Source organism: Sminthopsis crassicaudata, chromosome 2 (genome assembly GCF_048593235.1).
Source record: "Sminthopsis crassicaudata isolate SCR6 chromosome 2, ASM4859323v1, whole genome shotgun sequence".
Classification (NCBI taxonomy): Eukaryota; Metazoa; Chordata; class Mammalia; order Dasyuromorphia; family Dasyuridae; genus Sminthopsis; species Sminthopsis crassicaudata.
In genome coordinates, this window is record NC_133618.1 from 615,049,241 (window position 1) to 615,073,203 (window position 23,963).

Here is a 23,963-nt window from a genome sequence, read left to right on the forward strand (position 1 = left end):
TGAGGCTGAATTAATGGTCACATTTAGAATCCAATGGCATTTCCCTCCATTTCTACAGAACTTATTGGTAGATATGAGTCAAAATTTAGTTCTTCATGATTTGAAGGAAAGGATAAGTAAGAAAAAAACTATAAGTAAGAAAAGAACTATCTTTGGGAGTAAGGGGATTGTATGTTAAAGATGTTTCTAATGCCCCAAAGTTCCTTCAAATCCAGAGAATAGAGAATTGAATTTGGAATCAAGAAAACCACTTCAAATTCTGCCCTTGACCTTTACTGAATATAAAAGACATCTGAAGTTAATGTAATTTCTTCATTGGTAAAGTGGGAGATTCAAAGGACATTCCTATTAATAATATTATATTAATAACCCATTTAAGCTGAAATCTTATAAACATTGCTAATATAGCTAAATGAATCTACTGAGTTAATACCAATATAGCTTCTGTGAGTGGAAAATAATCAATAAATTTGACCAGCTTGCACTAGAAGATAGGAAGGAAGCTATAGCAATAGCAAATTAATCAGGAATTAAAGTTTTGTTGCTAACCCACTTGGAAAATGGCTACTCTGCTAGTGGAGGTAAGTGACCAACTATTCACTATGAGTACTGACTCTCTTTCTTCCATTTGACTATGAGCTTCTTGAGAACAAAAACTGTTGTTTGTCTTTCTGGGGTCTAATGGTTTTTTCACTCTTTCTCCCACTTGGACTTTGAATATTTCAAGTAAAACTAGAAATAATCCATGACAGACAATGCAAAGTTTGCCACTCTCTAAAGCAGAATGAGAGGGGAAATGATTACAAATAAGACTAATGCTCATCCTGAAAATGGTGACCATGGAAATGTGTATAGGAACAGAGATCATATAAAACCCTGAGAATTCTGGGAATTCCAAATACATTACATTACAAAAAACAAATAGTGTTCATAATGCCAGTTAATAATCTCAGCTCTTATTCAATAACAGTTCTGGACCAATTAATCAATAATTTAAATAACTAAGAAATTATTTTCTGTTTAAGTTCTACAAAAATGGAATCTTACTGGCAAAAAAGAGCAAGTTGGTTTAATTTATTTTGATAAATTATTGAACTGATTAACTGTTAACTCATTAATGACAGCTGTAGTAGCTAATACACAAGGTTGTTGTAAGGTGAAAATGAGATCATATGTGTACATATAACCAACATTAAAATTCTTTTTGTTAGTAATAAATCTATCATCATCATCATCATCATCATCATTACCTAATAACATCCTGGGTGTTGAAATGTCTCTTCAGCAAATGACCCAGAATGGAAATGATGGTGGAGATCTTGGTGGGACTGAGAGTGGGGTCATTAAAGAGGAAAAGCAACCTGGGTATCAGTTGTACCCGGTGAGCAATTTCAGCATTCCGGGCTCCTTCCCTGGTGAGAAAGGCAAAGAGACAATAAAAGCTTTTACTGGAAAGAGTCAAATTTTCTGCATTTCTGCTAAAAAGGTTTGCAGACTCTGCTTTTCCACGGACCTTTGACTTCTGATGATTTCTTGGCAACCTCTCAAAACAATGTCAGACATTCATTGAATATGTGTCTGTTATCAAAAACCAAAGTCTGCACAGGGACACTCCTCTACTTCTGCCTTTTCACTCCCCGGAAACTGCCATGTTTTAGAGAGTTCAAACAAAAGGCCTAATTATTGACTTTTAAATCCGTACATCAGTGGAAACAAATGTAGATCACATAAAGCTCACAACAAAGGCATTAGACATGTACGTAATCTCTAACACCACTTTGCCAATAGCCTAGAAACTATCAGCATTCTTCAGTGAGTTTGTCTGAGTGTATGCTTTGCTCATTCTTTTGAAACCACAAAGTGAATTAGTTCATGTTATCTTAAAGTCAAAATTTTAAAATAATTCTAGTACTAACATCATTTTTTCAAGATGTTCATGAATTGTTCCCATAAAATATTCTCACTCTAAGAAAATTACTCCTCCTATAAATTCCATTTTTAAAAAGAAAACAGAAATTTAAAAAAAATAGTAAGCAGATTCATTCTTTTTTCCCTTTCACTCAAGTTGCATTATATACAATGGCCAAACAGTCAAGAAACAATAGAGATAGAAAATTCCCAATTTTGTGTGTAATGAATTCATAGGATTCAGTCATGAGTCTTCCTGTTTTTCTGATTAGCATGAGGCTTACAAGTTACTTAAAAAGGAATAAGCCATAGAAGTACAAAGGGATTAAGGTCAATAAGGTATAAAGAGCTGGCACCCTACAACATGAGGGGTTCTACACATAAATTGCTTCCACAGCCTGTTAGAGTTAGCCAGTAGTCTGTGGTTGTTTGTCCTTCCTTCTCGAAAAGGTCCATGACATCAGGAAGGTGATGCCATGATATGCAAGTGAATTGGTTTTAAGTGAGAAAGGGCTGTGCAAAGTCACCTACTTCAATTTCTCAGTGGCAAAATATATAGATCAAGACAACTGGAGATGAGGTTGAAGTCAGAGTTACACAATAGGATTACTACATATTTTTTTTTTTTTGTTCACTAAACACAATGGGATGCTGATATTCTGGTTCTCCTTGAAAAAAAACTCATTTATTCCTGATAATTCTTATCAAAATTGGTGACTAAAATTGAAGTTGTAGGAAGTTCTTGTTGGATAACCTACCTTGGTGATTGAAAAATGTCTATGAAATGAGAAAAGAGGGCAATGTCCAGATTTTCTGATGTGTTCATCCAGAGCTGAAAGAAAAATATACTTTGAAACATAATGCTTTATCAAAACATATTTTTTAAATTTTATTTTTATTATAGCTTTTTATTTACAAGATATATGCATGGGTAATTTTTCAGCATTGACAATTGAAAAACCTTTTGTTCCAATTTTTTCCCCTCCTTCCCCTCCACCCCTTCCTCCAGATGGCAGGTTGACCAATACATGTTAAATATGTTAGAATAAAAGCAAAATATATTTTTGTAAAAAGGGGAGTTGGTGGGGAACACCTACAAAGCTTTCCAGAATTCCATGGTTACCATTTAGAAATTGTAAGAAATATACTGAGCTGTTCATACTTTGGACTGAGTAATATTACTAATGGGCTTATAACCCAAGAAAGTCACAGTAAAAAAGAAATGTCTCCCCCACAATCATCACATATATTCATAGCAACACCTTTTTTAAACTATACAGAACTAGAAACAAAATAGGTGTCCCTCATTTGGGGAATGATTAAACAAAGTATGAGATAGGAATGTGATAGATTATTATGGACCATAAAATAACAAATATGATAAAAATAGAGGAAGATTTTTTTTACTGTGTAGGACCTTATGTAGACAAAAGTAAACAGGAGCATGAGAGAGCAAAATGAATAATTTTGTACATAAAAACTATATTAAAAGGAAATATAATGACCTATCTTGATTCAAGAAAACTGATGGTAAATGGTAAATGTTTCTTTTCTCAAATGAGAGGGATGAGAGAAGATGAAAAATATTGTTAGATGTGATTACTATGTCCCTTGGATTTCTATAAATTTTTTTTGTTATAAATTAGCATTCAGTGTCTATGTTTGTGGAAGAATATTAACAGGAAATAATTGCAATATAAAAGCAAATGGGATCAATAAAACTTCAAAGTGGAAAGTCATGCATCAAAAATAATCTTTTTTACTATTTAAAGCACCAAATAACTTAAGCATATAAATAATCCAGAAAATATAGGTACAGTGGGCTGGTAGAAAAGACATAAGATGGAAAGTCCAAGATCCTTTAGCTTTACTCTTATCTTCATTATTATCTTTTGTGTGCCTGTGAACTAACAACTTCCTTTCCTTTGTATTAGTTTTTCCATTTATAAATCGTTAATCATCATTAATCGTTAATTTGTAATCATAAATCTGCTCACCCCACAGAGCTGCTAGAAGTACAAACAGATCTATAAAACGCATTGAAATCCTTGAAGTATCACTTGGGTAGCACTATGGGTATCATTTAGATTATTTCAGTTCACAAAAAACCCCAAAGTATAATTGGTCTCCATGGGACAGACTAGATTTTCTGGTATTAGGTCTCTTCCACCTTCCATTTCTCCTCCTCGTGCCTACCCCCTCCCAAAGTTCCTCTTAGAGGGATCCTTTCCATGTACATATCTAAAACACTGAGAAAACCAAGGTTACTCATTTTGGCAATCTATACAGATATATTGAAATATTAGAATTTTACCTTCTCCACTGACTACTGACGGATCTCTCTTCCTTTCATAAAATCTCAATTAAAATCCCATCTATTACTAGAAGCTTTTCCAACTCATCTTAATTCTAGAGCTTTCCTCTCTTACACATTTCCTATTTATCCTATATGTAGTTTGCTTTCTATATATTTATCTGTATGTCATCTCCCCTATCAGATGATAAACACCTCAAGGGCAGAGTCTGTCTTTTGACCTATCTCATAATGGCAAAAATCAAAATTTAAAAGGAAAGAAAAGGAAGTAGTCATGGATATGATATAATCATTTCTCTCAATAAAGATGTGGTGAAATTACGCTGCCTTATTACTAGAGGAAAGGAGGAAAGAGAAAGGAGTGAAAATGTTTCTAATGCTATAAATCCATGTGATTTTTATTACTGTAATTGCCCCCAAATTATCCTACTAACATAGTCTTCAGGATTCATTTTCCATGGTAGGAATTGAGGATAATTAAGGATTATTGGATGAGGAAAAGAATTTCAAGATTTCTATTGATCCTGTTAAACCTTAAAACTTTACTAAGATTTGTCAGTATTATTTATTATAAGTTTACCAGTCATCAACAGGCATGAAAACTCCATTGTTTATGTTGATAAAATCATGAATCTATAATGTTTTGTAGGCATTTATTAAATATCATTTATTTTCTAAGAATTTATCAAATTCGCATAACACCAACACTATCTTTCTTGAGCATTCTCTTGCTCTCTTCTCACTATTTCTTTTTGCTATAGCAACACTTTCAATAGGAAACTCTTTCCCCCTAATTTACCTCAAAATTGCAGATAACATGCTGGAATATGCCAAGGTTTGTAATTGTTGAAGATCCAAATCCCAACTCAACAGTGCCAGCAACAGAAAGGATCAGCTGAAAAATTCTGTTGTTCAGTAGTTTTGTTTTCTTCTTGAGGAGCAATGTCAATATCTGAAAAAGTGAAGAACAAAAGACCCATTCTTCTGACTTGCAAATAACATGTTCTACATGTGTTGCCCCACTCTATTAAAATGTGAATCCCTTAAGAGCAGGGACTGTCTTGTTTTTCTATTTGCATCTTCAGTATTTATCACAGTGCTCTGTAAAAAGAAACTGCCTAATTTTTTTAATCATTTGCTCACTCACTCACTCATTCATCCATCACTTAGACTTGAGGAACCATCAAAATGTTTTAGCTCTCATTCACACAATCAAGAGGGCACTTTATTGCTATATCCCCTTTGGTTTTCAAGGGGAAATTTTGATGCTTTATTACCTTGTATCCATGGATGTGTTTCATGAGGTTGTCGCACATGGCACTGCTGCTCAGGACAGAGTGGAGAACTTTAATGGCAGCATACATGGTGTGGTCATCTGTAGCCAGTGAAATCATTCCAAGAAGAATGGCAGGTCCACCGATGAAGTTCAGGCTGTTGGCAGCAGGGCTGGAATGGAACACTCTTACTCCTAAGGAAAATCCAAGGCTACATGTAATCACTTTCTACTTCAGCATCGTGAAAAATTATCTAGTGACCTAAAAGAGCCAATGAAGCTTCCAAAAACTTTTTTTGCAAAGATGGTATTTACAAAATCTCAAGAGTCAGGATATAGTTAAATATCCATTTAGCATAACCTATAGATGAGCGAGGATTCCCCTCTACAAAATACCCAATAATTGATCATTCAGTCTCTGCTTGAAAACTTTCAGTAAAGAAAGACCAACATCTAACAAGGCAGTCCAATCTACTTTAGGTTTCTCCAAATTTTGGAAATTTTTCTTCAAATCAAGCCCATATGTTTCTTTGCAACTTCTATCCATTTCTGAATGTCCATGAAGAAGTGGGGGCCAGTGATATGAACTGACCAGAGCACTGGCAATGAGATGTCTTTCCCTCTTCTCAACAAGAGCAAAATGAGGCATATAGTGACACCCATGGCCAATATGTTGTTTTGTGTTGCTTAACTGTGTTACTTCATTACAAGTGACGGTTCTGTAAGAGCTTAAGATCACTAAGAAATGAAAGAATAGGGACTGGATAGGAAATAACCAGATGAAAAAATTCCCTCTACTAACACAAAGCAGCACCCTTTGCAACTTATAACTGGAGCATTTTCTGGTAGGCTATGGGTTAAGTGACTTGCCCAGCATCACATAGACAATCTAGATCAAAAGCAGTACTTAAACCCAGATCTTCCTACCTGAAATACTAGCTTTTTTATCCACTCTGACATAGTGTCTCATAAAGTGACACCATTTTAAAAAAAAAAAATCATTAAAAATGTGTTTCAAAAATGAAAGGAGGCAAATGGGATTCATGGTAAAAGTTAATGAAAAAGGTGTTTTTTATTTGGATCTAAAGAGAAATGCAGGGTTTGGTTTATGGATATTGATAAGAACTGAAGACTAGTGAGACAGTTACTTAATTTTACCTCAGAGTTTGGATTTCATTATAGGTCTAAACTATCTATCTAGATATATTTTTATCGTTTTAGTGAAATTTTATGCTTCCCTCTTAATAGAACACTATTTTATAGGGGAGAAAGTGGATTCATGTGTAAAAATGTTTTCAAAATTTAAAATATTTAGCCTAGAATCCACTGAACATTTTTTTCAGATGGCAAGATAATAAAATAATGAAAAATTCTGATTAGTTTCCATTAGCAGCCTCACTCACCTGACACACTTTTTTATTCAGAGCCCTTAGAAGTCTTCATTCCCAGAACTTGATTCCAATTCACTCGATATACATACCTAACTGACCCACAGCAACTGCTCCAATGGTACGAAGGGGACCTGAAAGGTGTCCAGCAGAATTTCTTACCAAGAAAATTGGCATAGAATTGTCCCGGGAGGAAATGTTCATCTAAGGAAATCACAAATAATACTAAATAACCATATGGCAATTTTGAAAGGGAAAGAGGGAAACTTCAGGAGAAATTAGTTGTTTTTTTTTTTTTTAACTTCACTGGAAAATTTAGACAATGAAAGATTAACTTGAGTCTTGCAATGAATATTGAAGTCTAAACTCAAGTCCAAGGATATTTGAACATCTGGGTTAATTACTAGAATGATAATTAAGTGCTTTCAATGTCTTAAATCTTTTACTCATTCAAACTTTTAGGATCTTTTTGTGAAGCTGAATTGCTCTTTGGAAGATGAGCTATGACTGCTATTTCAAGGTCTGTCAACTTTTGGATTAGAGTGTGTAAGGCATCAAGGGTATTATAATATATTATCTAATCTACTTGATCTGTTCCACCCAATGTTATAAAAGTATTTCATTACAAGTTATATAATAGCTTTATGTGAGAAGAAAGAAGGGACGTAATCATGTTCTAAATCTGAAAACATTTGTTTCTTTCACATATTGGATATAACTGGATGTAGTTAGCATGTTACCAAGCAGGACAGATGCACATGTTCAAACCCCAAATAAGACAGTCATAATAAACTAAACAATTAACAATGATGATAATAGCTAGCATTTGTGTAGCGATTTGTAAAATTTTAAGCTATAAAACACTCTACAAATATCTCATTTTTTTCTTCACAATAACCCTGGGAGATAAGGAATATTATTTTCTTTTTTAATAGATAAGGAAACTTAGATGGGCATTTAATATTACTTACCAAGTGTCACATAGCTGGTACTCCTCTAAGGTCAGATTTGAAATCATATCTTCTTAGCTCCAGATCCAATACTCCATCTATCCACCACTCACCTAGTTATCTATTTGCCAAGTACTATATATAGTACATTATGTGTTATTTGCCTTACCCTGTGCATCTGTGTGCTATATGCCAAGTATTGTGCATAGTGTGTATATATATATGTACATATATATATACATATATATATGCATGTATATATATGTAGTGTATATACATATACATGTATGCATAATAGTATGTGTGTATGCATATACTACAATATTGGTTCTCAAACAAAAGTATCTGCTTTCAGGTAACTTAAATTTTATATTTATGTGTTTTATATGTCTTCAATATATGCAAAATAAATACAAGATAATTTTCAAGAGTTCAGCTAGTAATGCATTAAACTGAGTGCTGGAACCACTGAGTTTAAGACAGTTACTGCTGTATGACCCTAGGAAAGTAATTTCCTCATTTATAAAATGACCTGGAGAAGGAAATAGCAAACCACTCCAGTATCCTTACCAAGAAAATCCCAAATGAAGTCATAAAGAATAAAACAAACTGAAATCACCGAAAGCAACAATTTTCTGGGAGGAATACAGAGTGAGAGGAACACAAAGGATCTCCTGTTGGAAATGATACTAGAGGAGAACACCATGGAAAGTGTTATGATATGGTAGAGAGGGGGCTGGATTTAGAGTATGAAGAATCTGAGTTTGAATCTTATCCAAAACATTGCTAAATTACCCTCAGAGAATCACTTAATCTGCCCCACTCCACCCCCAATTTAAACAAATTCCCATGTGTAAAATGGGAATAATGTTGCACTCACTTCACAGAGTTGTTGTGAGGTTCAAATAATATTTATTAAGTGTGAGCTGTACCACAGAATTCCATTAAAAGAGGGACTAGGTAGGGTAATGTAAATGGATAAATATAAATGCATTTGCCACTGATTTTTAAACCACCCAAAGCAAACCTTTATACTACACTTTGTTTACAATGTACTTTCATATGCATTATACCATTTGAATTTCAAACTTTGTAATTTGGGTAGTATATGATTTATTGTCCTCTTTTCATAGATAAGGAGAGATTCAGAAAGATCCTAGTCTGATATCACACAGATACTAGAGATTGGACTTATACTACAATCTTCTGATGTCAAGTAGATACTCATTCCTCTAAGACATATTTGTTAATTCTGGCCCAATATGGAGTTAATAAAGTTATGGAGGAAGTAACTTGCTATTGCTATTTTCCATTAGAGATGTAAATTTGTTAGACTCATTTTATCTCTTTCCTTGAACTTGATTTTTCTAGCATTTAATTATGGAGTATTTAGTTCTGTAATAATTGATTTATCTGTTAACATATTGAATCCCTCTCATTACAATGTAAGTTCCTTGATATTAGGAATCATCTCACTTTTGTATTTATATCCCCAGTATCCAGCACAACTACTGGTGACTCGTAGAATGCTTAATAAATTCTTGTTGATTTTAAATAACAGGTGATCTGTATTTTTAGGCAGATAGGAAAAAAGTCAATGAAGAGAGAAAAACTCTTCCTGACTACACACAGACTTGGTACTCTATCCACTGTGCTATCTACCTGTCCCATTCCACAATTTGCCAAAAATTAAACCATCCCATCATAAATATGGGGTAGAAAATTTAAAAATGGATTAATTGTGCTTCTTGCTACTCATCATAGTGGAGTTCATCAGAGAGAAAAGACACAGATTATTTATTTACTGACTCTATTTTTATGTGGACTCACTTATTGGCTAAATATAGGGAAAATATTTTTAATAATTCCAGAATTCATTTATTTTTTCTGAGGTACTTGGGACTTAAGCTGATCTGAGTCTAGTATGAACCATCTAGAGCTGACCCAACAGTGGAACTCTTACCTAATTTTAACTCAAATTCAGTGAGATTAGAACAGAAATGAACTAGTCTTACAATAATCCTTTTGCAAGCTATTATTTTAGAATGATGACAATGTCATTTAGATTGTTATTCCTTTGATTTTTCATTTTGATAACTGTGAAAGTTAAGAGATAGTTAAAATGAACGTGATTGGGGCAGCTAGATGGCACTGGCGTCTGGCCCTGGAGTCAGAAGGACCTGAGTTCAAATGTGGCCTTAGACATTTAACACTTCCTAGTTGTGTGACCCTAGGTAACTCACTTAAACCCAATTGCTTTTCACAAATAAATAAAGCAAAATGAAGGTGATTTTTAAAGATCAGGGAAAAGAGGCAAAATGACAGGGAATAGAACTGTGAGATAGTTATTTTCCTATCATGAAGGCTATGAATAAATTTAGATTGGCACAAGATTTTATAAACTTTGAAAATCATCTCTGAAAATGAAAATGAAAGAAAAATACCAATAAATTGAAATCATTTGAAAATCTTTTTCAAACTAATTTTCAATCAGCTCTGAGTTAATTAGAAAACATTTCTCCAAAATCTACCATAATTGTAATAGGAGTTCAATTGCTTAGAAAAAAAAATAATCTGTCACAGCACCACAAATATATCCATTTTCTCCATTTTTTCTCACTTCTTAATCCCTTGCAACCTAACTTCTGACTTCAACACTCAACTGGAAACTATTCTCTCCAAACTCATCTTTGCTTTCTTAATTGTCCTAGTCTCTTTGCTGGCCTGTAGTCCTGCATCAGGAACAATCTATCATAGATCATAGATCTGCGCATTCTTCTACTGCAAAAGTTAAAGTGGTTCCTAGGATCAGATTCCACTATTTGGAATTTAAATCAGTTTACATTCTAGCTCCACCTTAACTTTCCAGACATAGTATGTTATAATCCTTCACGCACTCTGTGGTCTAATCAAAGGGACCTATATGCTCTCCCTCATCCATTACATTCCATCTCCCATTTATTTGCATGCCTTTATAAGGCCATTATTTATGTCTGGGGGAATAATTCCTTATAATTTGCACATTTTTAGAATGCCTAGATTCCTTCAACACTCAGCTGAAACACCCTCTCCCATAGAAGGTCTTTCTTGGATCCTCACCTTCTAATGGCTCTTTTCCCCACATCCCCTCTCCAACCCCAAAATTGTTTTAATTTTAGCATATTTTGTATCTGCCTATATGTGAATTCCTTATTTCTCTGGAAAGGATGTAATTATTTGATAGGTACAATTTCATTGTTGTTTTTGAACTCTAGACCTTTGCACAATGGCTGGCATACAGTCAGCACTTAATAAATACTTGGCTCTGGATCAGTTTTTCCTCATTCAATTGTTGATATTTGTGTGTCTGGGTACATGCATGTAAACATAGATTAATCTCAATACTATAAAAATAAAAAGTCAAGAAAATAAAGCTATAAAATTAAACAAAAGGACATTGAAGACAGAAAAGTTACCTCTTTGGCGATCAGGCGGCTATCAACCTCGTTATAAACATTCTTGATCTCTGACACATTTGTGAGGGATGAACTAGTTACATTAAGCCCAAAGGAAACTCTTTCCTCCAAAACAAGAGTCATGGTTTCACAGCCAATATCCTCACCTAAAATGAAGCACTCAGAATCATTCCAATGTTCTCTTGCTACATGTCGTACTTACAGACTGATTGATGATTGCTTTTCTCATTTTATAAGGTTAATTATTGTCACATAGATTTAGGGACATAAGAGATCCAAGAGGTTATGTAGTCCAAACTCTTCTTTTTACATATGAAGAAACTGAGGAACAAATTGTTGTCTAAGGCCAAAACTGCGATTTGGATGCAGATTTTCAAATTTCAATTGGTTTCTATTATCCCCTGCTTCTTCTATTAGTTTCATTTTACAGATAGGAAATTGGTTCATAGAGGAAGTAAATTATCCATTTTGCATACACTGAATTCATAACCAATGACAAGTCACCTCATTCAAACTAGTAAGGTCTAGCATTCTGTTCTTGGAGATAAGTTGTAGAAAAATCACTTAAGAATGACCTTGCCATTAAAAATCTCTATTATCTGGAGCTACCCTCACTAAAACAAAATGTGAAATAATGAGCAAATTGAGTAACTTTGGTATTATAAACTCAGGGCAATGAGATTTATAGACAGCACAATTGTTCCTCTTAAAAGCTATTGTCTATCTACTCATACTGGAAAAGGACATTTTTAATGAAATTTTGGGACTGAAATTTGCTTAAATGTTACCATAGAAGTATGGCACGAGAGTAAAAGTTGTTTTGTTTTCAAAATTATTACCAGACCATGGTACACTAATCTGGATTTTTAATCTGTGTTTCTTTGAATGCAAATACTCTTGAGTAATACAAGATAAATTCATATGGATCTGGTGATACAAGATCTATATGTTAAGAGGTCAGATAAATCAACAGACAATCTTTATAGAAAAATCTTTTTACATTGTTTGAGATGAAGGAAAGAGCCACCCTTTACTAGGTAGTGGGCTTTAGTGGGTAGATTTATTTCTTCTTCTTTCCAGCAGGGATTTGACCCCCTTGACTTTCTAGCGCATAGAGAGAGATGCTCTCCCTACTTGAACAGCCAACAATCAATAATGAGAATGTGAATGTTTTGTCTGCCTGTTTAATAATTGAAGATAACAGCATACTTTAGTTAAAAAGCTTCTTCATTAAAAGGAATGTAACTTATTTATCGCTCTCCTGCTTGTCCATTCTCTCTCTGCCGATGTATTATACCACTCCATTATGTGATGCTATATATTTGAAATCCATGGGATGTTACCATTTCCTTTTCTGTTCCTTTTTGTGTTGTGTTGTAAATATGTAATGTTCCAGTTACAAAGGTCTTCCTTAATGACTCACCCACACTAAGTTCAGTCTTCATAAATACAATATAAATAACCGTACGTCAATTAGAAAAATAATAAGAGGCAGCAAATGCCCCATAGATCAAAATATAGCATACCCTGGACTTTCACAGCTTGGAAGTTGCCACAGTATCTTGGGCCAAGTTTGTTAATAACTTCCAGAGTTTCCTTTGAAATTGCTTCTTCAAGCAAGTAGGTAGGGCCAAGTCGCCATATTAAAGATGTTTTCTGTTTCCAGACTTGAGGAGTACCTATGTATCCATAAACATCAATGAAGGATGAAGGATCCATTGAAAGGAAAGAGCCTGGTAAGGTTTGGATGTACAGCATCTGTAAGAAAAGAGGATTATATGTCACTAGACTGTTTGGGGAAATTTCTCCAAATTTCTCCATTTAGCATTTAACTTTACCACGTGAAACAAACTGATTTTCCAAACATATTATACTATTTGAGAATACTGGAAAGTATGGAATTCTCATCTCTCAGAAACTTCCTTGGCAACAAATAATTAAAGGAATAAATATGAAAAGTTATTTATTAAATATTGACAATGGACCAGGTCACACTCATCCTTTGGGATCTAACTTAAGTTACATCTTCCCAAAAAATCTTCCTACAACTCCAGAACATATTGATCTTTTCTTCCTATAGTTCTTTCAACAAATAACAAGATTTTTTTTTATTTTAATTTTTAAATTAACAAGGATTTTTTTTTTGCTTTTTGCCAGGTCCCCATTCACTAAGGGGGGGGGAAAGGAGCAACAAAATTATTGTCATGAACATGTGTAATCATGCAAAACAAATTTTCATAATAGCCATGTTCATAGGACCTTAGAGCTAGAAGGAACTTTACAGATCTGCCACATGCCAGTTTCTTTTCTCTTCTCATTTTCTTTTCTTATGTGTCTTATCTCTTCTCTGGATAACACCACAGTTATCCAGAACACTTCAAGAAAGAATCACTTCTGCATAAATGCAGCTTAGAGCCTACCTTTCTGAGCCAATAACTTTTTTTTATTTTAACTTTGGAACATTTTAACAGAAATATTGCTAGAAATGGGTCATCTGTTTCCCCATAGTCTTACAATTGCAAGGAAGAAGACAATTATTTTCAGTGAATCAGCATCATCAATGTAAAGGCTCACTATTGAATTATGTTATAAAACTTGTTTTCTGAGAAGCAAGGTGCTAGAAAAAGAGAACCTGAGCTTGTTTCCTGGTTCTGTAATATTACCAGAGAGATCTTAGGGAAGTCAATTCTTTCTGAGAAGCAGATTCCTCATCTATAAATTGGATGGGGTTGGACTGGGTGCAGAACTAGACAACCTTTGAAGTATCTTCCACTTCTAACTCTATGATCCTGTGATGCCTTTAGGGACTAAGAAAGTAGAACTCTTTCTCACTATGTATAATGGCCCTAGACAGCTGTTTTTTTTGCTTGTCCTTTTTTCTCATTTTTTTCTTTTTGTCCTGATTTTTCTTTTACAATATGACTAATATGAAAATATGTTTAAAATGATTGTACATATATATATATAATCTATATCAGATAGCTTACTGTCTTGGGGAGGAAGAAAGAAAAATTTTGGAACTCAAAATCTTACAAAAATGATTTTGAAAACTATCTTTACAAGAAACTGGAAAAATAAGATATTCTTAAAAAATTTTAAATGTTAATGCTATTCACAAGAGGAGGAGCAGCTGGTAGGAAGGAGAGTCATTGTGCTGCTTCAATGCCCTCAGTGGGGCCCCTGGTGGGGAAGATATTCATACTCCAGTTGACAGCTCCAGGACTTTCAAAGCTCAAATTTATATATTGTTTGAGACAAAGAGCCAGTATAATATCAATGGGACAATGCCCTGTTATCTCTAGAACCAATAAAGTGAGGCCATGGGTCAGAGAAATAAGAATGAAGAGCATGGAATTAGAGAATTTGACCCTAATGATGTCATTCCTCAAGAAGCTGGAATAGTAGTAGGGAGGAGGAGATGAATGCCCAGTCTCTGGTTATATTATTCTTGCCATATTTACATCCAGCAGTACTGGAGCCATGCCAGTCAAACTGATTTTCAACATTCAATATTGTTACTTGAGAAGCAGCCTAAATACAAAGAGCAAACAGGGAGATAAGTTATCAGATGATAGATTTCTATTTTTTGACCACAGAAACCAATAAAATAGCCAACTGAAGAACAAAGGGATTGTATTTGCATTGATGGAAGGAGTACCCACCCACACCAATGAAATCACAGGTATTTTTGAAGTTATAGGAATGCCAGGGCATAATGGTTTCAAAACCTGATTCCAACTTATGAAAGTAATTCTGAATTTTGACACTATCATTTACCATAGCAGCTATCCCTCTTTATTTTTTCATTATTGGAATATTTAAAGGTAATATTTTTTGTGTACTCATATAAGTCCTATAACATCCTTCTAGAAGTTAAATTCAATATTAATTTTTAGTTAGTATGCATTGGGTTTTATTGTTCCATTCATTATAAGCCTACTTACCTGTATCATCATCTAGCTTATTCTTATTGTAATATTAGAGATAATCAGGTGGTGTAATAGTAGAGTGTTGGACCTGAAGTCTACAAGACCCGTGTTCAAATGTAGCCTCATACACTCACTAGCTAAATGATCTTGGGTAAGCCAATTAATCTCTGCTCAGTTTCTTCATCTGTAAAATTGGCAAATAATAGCACCTACCTCCCAAGATTGTTGTGGAAGTCAAATGAAATGATGTTTGTAAAATGTTTGGAATAGTTCCAGGAACCTAGTAGGCACTATAGAAATATCAACTTGCAGTAATAGCATTGCAGAAAGATTTGGGGGTTTGGAGTCAAATGATTTCAGTTCAAATTCTAACTCTGTGTGGACTAAGCCAAATAATTAAACTAAGTATCAGTCTCCCTGTCCGTGAAATGGGGGTAATGAAGTAGATGGAAATGAATGTCTCTTTCAGTGTAGTTATATAATCAAATTATCCTATATTGTTTCAATTAAATGAAAAACATACTTATTAAGTTCCTACTATGTATCATACACTGTGTTAAGTTTGCAAAAAAAATGACAGATTTGTAAAATATTTTGCTGAAATAGAGTTTGCATCTATGTCATGGCACAGGGTGAAATTCTGAGCCTCAACTCAGAAAGATTTAGATTCACATTCTGCCTAAGACACCAGTTTTATGGGAAAATTCCTTTGACTCTCAGTCTTCATTCCTCATTTGTAAAACTTCAATAATAATACTTGTAATATATATCTCACTGGGTCAATTTAAAGCTGTACTGAGATAAAGTATTGTATAAAAAGGTATGTAAAAATTGTGTAAACATGAAGGTATCATAAATATCAGCAATTACTATTTGCCTCATTTAGTTGACTTATAACTTGCCCAAAAAGTGAGATTCCTAGAATAGGATTTACTTTTCTGTCAATTGATAGAGACTAACAATTATGTTTTTATTTTCTTAATTCTCACAAATACATTTTTTCCAGAGGTTAATATTAAGATCACCGGTATATAGTTTCTTGAATTTATCTCTTCCTTATCTCAAATACAAGGTATTTGTCCATTTGGGTTATTCTGATACATCTCCTGCTTTATACAATTGTTTGACATTTAGGATAGGAATAGGATGAGATTTGTGGTTTTATTGGTATAAGGAACTGCCAGGTGAAATAACTAATTTTACCACTGGAATTTGGCACTATTCCTGCCACTTGTAATCTTCAAAAAGTGCCTGAAATCCTCAGAAGGAAAAGTCCTTGCTTGGGATCATATAGCCAGTGTGTGTGTCAAAGATGGGCTTTGAACCTGAATCTTCCTGCTCTACACATTATGCTACATTAGCTTGTTAGGATTACTAGGTGAGAACTCAGATTGTCTGGACAGTGACAAGGTGAGAATTCACCTAGTAATCCTAACATTAGCTATCAAAGGTTACCTCTTTGTTGGTAAAGACTGACAACAATAATTTCATTGTCATAATTATAATTTTAATGCCTGAAAATATTTTGGGGACTTCAGACTTGAGTTTATTTCATGTTGCTAGAAGTGTTTGGATGGTTGCCTATTTGTTTCACTTTTTTCAGTATTTTCACCTAATTAGCAACAGAACATAGCAGATATCGTGTTTGCTTTAAAGTCAGAAAGCCCTGTATTTAAATCACACTTTGGGAATACACTAGCTGTGTATGGATCCTTTCTTGAAATCATATTTTAAATGCAAAAAGTAATACATTTGTATATATACAGCATATAATATATATGAATCATATATATACATATACATATATATATATATACACATACAACCACACACATACACACATACACATATATAATTACAAAGAAAACTGATTGTCTTGAAATAGTTATCTAAATATGAAAAAAATACCATAGACTCTCAGTTTAACAATTCCTGCTCCAGACCAATAAGTCACAGGTAAGTGAAGAAGGGCATCATAGTAAAGGGTAATCTTTTGGAGGGGCTGAAAAAGCAAAGTCCAAACTGGGAATAAACAAAATGAATTTGAAAAGCCAGCTCAAGTAGGTTCTAAGTGCCTGTGGATATCCAAGGCCAAAATGCTCAATTAACCATTGAATTTATTAGATAATTCAGAATCAAGGGCATCCACAGGAGATTAAGAAGTCAAAACATAAGGACTAATTTCCCTTTATTTAAAGGAGAATTAAATCTTTATTCAACAAAATTCCTAGATCTTTTATTGTAGCACTTCCTTTACCTGGACCCCTAAGTAGTGCTAAGGAGTCAAAGTGGTCTTGGGGACAACCTGTCACATCTCTGAGTCTGACACCCCTGACAAGTCATATATCCACATGATGAAATGTTTCCAAGCAATAATCTCACCTCTTCCTTGATCAATTCTCCCTCCAAGCTTAAATTTGACCCCACTCCTTTAATTTTTGTCCTTAATAATCATTAGAAAATTCAGTTCAAGTTTCAGCTGTGATGACAGCATCCTTCCAGATTGGGGCTATTTTTTCATATTTGCCTTTCTTATGCCTTTCTCCTTTTCTGAGCTCATCAGACTTTTCCCCAAGCAAGTGCATCAATTCCTATCAATGCCATCTTCTTCAATAAATTAAATGCAGATATTTCCAGAATGAAAATCAATCAGAGTGCTAGAACTTAATAGCTAAAAGAAAGATCACTGCATAAATGTCAGTAAAGAAGTAACTCTACAGTATCTTTAGGAATGTAGATTTTAATTTCATTCTACCTTTGCACATCCAATGAGTTGTCCATTGATATAAGTGGAAACTGTACAATTTCTTTTCATTTCCTTTGTGACAACAATGGCCAGATGGTGCCACTGTCCAACTGACAAAAGGTTGCCACAATGAAACTGGAGCCGACTTCCAGCAGAAGGTTCATGTATGTCTTCAGGTTCCATAATATCTGCAACATATAGGAATACACACATATAAGAACAGAGGCAAGCTACTCATTTGTATATTCAGATATATACATATTTGATGTATGCACATATGAATATATCTAACAATAAATAAAATATTTGTTAAATACCCACTGTATGCCTAGAGCTCTATTAACCATTAGGGATGAAAATAGAAAGTTCAAAGATAATTCCTAGTCTAAGGAACTTACACTTTAATTGAGAGAGGGAACACAAATAAAAGAAGGCTCAGATATAAGGCAAATGGGAAGGTCCGGAGCACCTAAGGATGACGTGGTCAGGCAACTGGCAAAATCTGGAAGTCCTCAGGTTACAAAGACAGGTTTAGAGGAAAGTATTAGGAGGCTATAGGGCATTGAGGAAGGTCAGGCTTAAAGGTCTAGGAGACCTTTTTTATGAGGGAGTGACAGGACAGAGAACCAACAAAGGCTAATGATCCTTTATGTCATTGGAAGGAAGAGAGCTGCTGATTGTCATCTTATTCCAGTTGTTTGAAAAGTTAAGCAGCCCTGGAAGAGGAAAGGAAAAAAAAAGTATATGTGTGTATACACACACACACACACATATGTGTATGTATTTATATATAGTGTATACATATATGTGTATATATAATATGCATGTATATGTATATATACACATACAAATACATACATATATAACTGTATGTATGTACAGAAATAGATATAGATGTAAATGTAGGTATAGATATAGATATAGAGATGTTTATATAGATATAGATTTGGATAGAAATATAGATGTAGAGAGAGCTGGAGATAGAGATGTTGATGTACAGATAGAGATAGAGATAGAGATATATAAAGGTAGAGAGAGATATAGATGTAGAAGTAAATGCAGAGATAGAAATAGAGAGTGATGTAGATATAGATACATATATAAATATATTGATGTAGATGTAGATATAAAGATAGAGAGATGTAGATGTAGATATATAAAGATAGTAGATGTAGAGAGAGATGTAGATATATAGTTATAGATGTAGATATACAGATAGAGAGAGATGTAGATATATAGTTATAGATACATACATCTATATGTATCATACACATACATCAGCATAAGAGGCACCTATGTTTCATAGAGTCTAAATCAGGAAAACCCAAGCTCAAGTCTGGTCTCTATCACATATTGGCTATGTGACCCTGAACAAATCATTGAACCTATGTTGCATCCCAGGCAAGTCTTAAGAGACTTAAGACAAAGTGCTGATTTGTATTGGTAGAGGAATACCTCATTAGGAACTCTCTAGAAACATTTATTAAACACTTACTTTATGCCAGATATTATGCTAAGTAATATAGATCAATTCATAGGTATAATTAAAAAAATAAACATACACACATTTATAAGAGAGTATATATACCAGGGGGCATATTCTAAGATAATCCAGATTTACTAATAACTATAGGCAGTCTTCATAGAACAAATCCTTACTTAGGAGACATGGTCTTCCTTCCTATAAAGTTATGATTTAGGATCTGCTCTACACTGATATTCAATCCACTGAAAAGTTCCTTGGTTATCTGTGTGAGGTAATCCTGCCTTAGGGAATGTGAATTTATGTTTGCAGGTCTCAACAACAGGAAAAGTAGAACATGGTGATTTATAGCTAAATGTGATGGACTGTCAGCCTTGGAGACTATTAAATTGGTACAGACAGTCCAAAGGGCAATGGAGATATGTTTTATTCTTGCCCTGGATAACCAACATTAGGGGGAAAGAGATTTTTCACAAATGATGTAGAGTTCTGTCTGGCCTGTGAACAGGAAGCAAACCCAAAAGAAGATAATTAGCATGGATCTTTATCCAATATCTCCATTTACTTTCTTTGTATGGCTATGTGAAGAAAATTCTTGGCACATTAAAGATGCTTCTATATATTAATCACTAAATGCTGGGGAAAAATCACCACATAAGAAGAGTAAAATAGAAGAAGTTAAATGATGCTGTAATTCAAAATGGAAGAATAAGTCTGGAGGCCTCTTGTGATACATCATTTCATGCTATCTTGAAAGTAATTCATGATTAGAATCTGAACATAAAACCAAAAACATTACTCAAAGTATTCCTTGCCATTATTAATTGCTATAGAAGATAAAATGAGGAACTTTATGGCTAGCACTCCAAGGGCCTATTGCTATAACACCCAATCATTACTTTATGAGTACATATTAAGGTTATCTTATGGTGATTATTTGGATATATAACTGAAAATTTTCATTTTCTTCTGATATTTGATGGCATGCAGACATAACCTAAACCTATTACAATAATGGCCAGGTAAAAAGGATTTGAACTTTATGTTCAATGTGAACACAAAAACCTTTCTTTGTGTTCCAAAAAATTGCATAGATGAAATGTCATAGGAGAAGAAAGAAAGAAGGAAATAAAGAAAGAAAGAAAGAAAGAAAGAAAGAAAGAAAGAAAGAAAGAAAGAAAGAAAGAAAGAAAGAAAGAAAGAAAGAAAGAAAGAAAGAAAGAAAGAAAGAAAAAAAGAAAGAAAGAAAGAAGGAAGGAAGGAAGGAAGGAAGGAAGGAAGGAAGGAAGGAAGGAAGGAAGGAAGGAAGGAAGGAAGGAAGGAAGGAAGGAAAGAAGGAAGGAGAGGGAGGGAGGGAGGGAGGAAGGAAGGAGAGGGAGGGAGGGAGGGAGGGAGAGAGGGAAGGAGGAAGGAAGGAAGGAAGGAAGGAAGGAAGGAAGGAAGGAAGGAAGGAAGGAAGGAAGGAAGGAAGGAAGGAAAGAAAGAAAGAAAGAAAGAAAGAAAGAAAGAAAGAAAGAAAGAAAGAAAGAAAGAAAGAAAGAAAGAAAGAAAGAAAGAAAGAAAGAAAGAAAGAAAGAAACAAGGAAAGAAAGAAGGAAAGAAAGAAGGAAAGAAGGAAAGAAAGAAGGAAAGAAAGAAGGAAAGAAAGAAAAAGAAATCACTTCATGAAAGTTGGATGAGGAAGAAAAATACCTTCTGCTTGAAAAAAGGTGGAATGTATAGAAGGTGATGGAGGAAGGTTTTCCTAAAGTAATATTTGCTCTGGAGCTTAAAAAGACAAAAAAAACCCTCTTCTTTCTTTTAAAGAAATTACTGGCATCTAGATGCAGATATTTTTCTTCATATATCCTTTACAATTAATTTTGATATAATCATCAACATCATTTATTTGCTCAAAGTCATTCTTAAATCAATATTACTGTTACTGTATACAATTTCTTGGCTCTTCTCATTTCACTTTTCATTATTTCATGAATATCAATTCTACCTAAATTAATTTATCTATTCAGTGTTATGCCATTCAAACTACCAAACAATTATTTTATAGAGCTAATAAAAATAATAAGAAAATTCACATGGAAGAGCAGAAGGTCTAAAATATCAAGTGAATCAATGGAGAAAAAATTGAAGTAAGGTGGTCCAGTATTATCAGATCTAAAACTATATTACAAAGTGGTAATTATTAAAATAATTTGGTACTGGAGAAAAAATGGAATTGTGGCCCAATGAAATAGATTGCATGTACAATACACAGTAGCAAATTACAATCATAATCTAGTTTTTGATAAGCCTAAAGATCTAAGCTTTTGAGGTAAGAACTCAACATTTGGCAAAAGTTGCTGGGTAAACTGAAAAGCCATTTGGCAGAAATTAGGCATAGACCAACATCTCACACCATCTACCAATATAATGTCAAAACGAATAAATGATTTAGGCAAAAAGAGTGATAGGAAGGGAGCAGGAAAAAAGTATAGTTGTTAGATCTATGGATAAATGAAAAGTTTTGACCAAATGAAAGATAGAGAAGAAAGATTTTTTGATTACAAGAAATTAAAAAGCTTTTATACAAACAAAAGTTATGCAGCCACAATTAGAATGAAAACAGGAATCTGGGGATGATCATAGCATGTTTCTCCAATAAAAACTTTCTTTCTCAAATATATAGGTAACTAAACCAAATTTGGAAAAATAAGAACCATTCCCAATATGACAAATGATGAAAGGATATGAACAGGGAAATTTCTTTTTTTTTTTTTTTTTCCCCTGAGGCTGGGGTTAAGTGACTTGCCCAGGGTCACACAGCTAGGAAGTGTTAAGTGTCTGAGACCACATTTGAACTCCGGTTCTCCTGAATTTAGGGCTGTTGCTCTATCCACTACGCCACCTAGCTGCCCCTGAATAGGGAATTTTCAGAAAAAGAAATGAAAGCTCTTAGTAGTTACATGAAAAAATGTCCTAAAACACTACAAATTAGAGAAATGCAAATTAAAACAATTCTCATACCTATCAGATTGACTAACATGAAAGAAAAAGGAAAGTACAAAATTCTGGAGGGAATATAGAAAAATTGGGACACTAATGCACTGTTGGTGGAGCTGTGAACTATCCAACCATTCTGTAAAACAATTTGGAACTAAGCCCAAGGGTCATAAAACTCTGTCTACCCTTTGACCCAGCAATACGTCATTTAGCACTGTACCCTAAAGAGAAAAATAAAAGGGGAGAGGATCTATTTGTGTGAATAATATTTATGGCAGCTCTTTTTGTGGTGACAAAGAATTGGAAATTGAAGATATGCGCATCAATTGGGGAATGGCTGAACACGCTGTGGTATATAATCATAATAGAATACTATTGTGCTATAAGAAATGATGAATAGGATGGTTTTAGAAAAACCTGAAAAGACTTATATGAAATGATGAAAGTTAAGTGAGCAGAATCAGACAAACATTGTACACAGTACTAGCAATATTATAATGGTGATTATCTATGAAAGCCTTGCTACTTTTATCCAAACAATGATCCAGAACATTTCCAAAGAGCCTATCTTGAAAAATGCTATCTGCCTTCAGAGAGAGAACTGATGAACTCTGAATGAATTTTTAAGCATATTTTTTTCTATTTTATTTTCTTGTCTAATTTTTTTGCAACATGGTTACTATGGAAATGTTTTCATGACTTCAAATCTTAAATTGCTTACCTTCTCAAGGAAGGGAATAAGTGGGAGAAGAGAATTTGGAACTCAATTTTTTAAAAATATATTGTTAAACAATGCCCTATGAAGATCAATTCTGATGGACGTGGCCCTCTTCAACAATTTTGCTCCTTTTCGTATCCCCAGAACTTAGCATGTTGTTTGGCGCATAGTAGACACTTAATGATTGTTTATTGTGTGATTGAAAAAGAACAAAGAAGAAAAGTAGCTGCAGTCAAACTGAAAAGTTTTAAATGTGAGGTTAAAGGATTTCTATAGTTTTCCTATAGGCAAAATGAAGTCATTGAAAAATGTTTAGTAGAGTAGTCATAAAACCAGATGCAAAAAAAAATTCTTTGTGACAGGCATGTTGAAGAAGTCAGTCAACCTCTCAGATTTAGTTTCCTTTTATGTGATAGAAAAGGATTCTTGTATGGATCAAAAGAAATACCTTAGGTTAAGTGCTCTGTAATTACTAGCTTTTGTTCCCAATAGCTTATAATTTTGAATTATTATTCACATAAATATAAAGTGCCATAAAATAATTTGATTTTTTTTTCAAACAATGACAATGGGATGGTGTCCATTTTCTTTGCCCATCCTCAATGATTGGTAAATGCTTCCTCCTCCACTGAGCCTACTAATTTTCCTCGCTTCCTTTAAATCCCAAATAAAATCCCACCTTTTACTTGTTCTCCACAACCTCTCTTAATTGTAGTACCTTCTCTCTATTAATTATTTCCTATTTATCTTTTATAAAATTCGTTTTATATCTATTTGTTTGCATTCTTTCTCCCATTAGACTGTAAGCTCTCTGAGTCCA

General features: G+C 33.8%; 1 protein-coding gene across 1 annotated transcript in view; it reads right to left on the bottom strand.

Moving 5' to 3' along the window:
• WDFY4 (WDFY family member 4) overlaps positions 1–23,963 on the bottom strand; it is a gene marked incomplete in the record, with an annotated part of 362,592 nt that overhangs the window by 237,417 nt on the left and 101,212 nt on the right. The window contains 8 exon segments of the mRNA XM_074296119.1: positions 1,251–1,412; positions 2,667–2,740; positions 5,022–5,174; positions 5,500–5,690; positions 6,976–7,087; positions 11,289–11,434; positions 12,815–13,046; positions 17,973–18,151. Coding sequence (XP_074152220.1) covers positions 1,251–1,412; positions 2,667–2,740; positions 5,022–5,174; positions 5,500–5,690; positions 6,976–7,087; positions 11,289–11,434; positions 12,815–13,046; positions 17,973–18,151 — 1,249 coding nt within the window.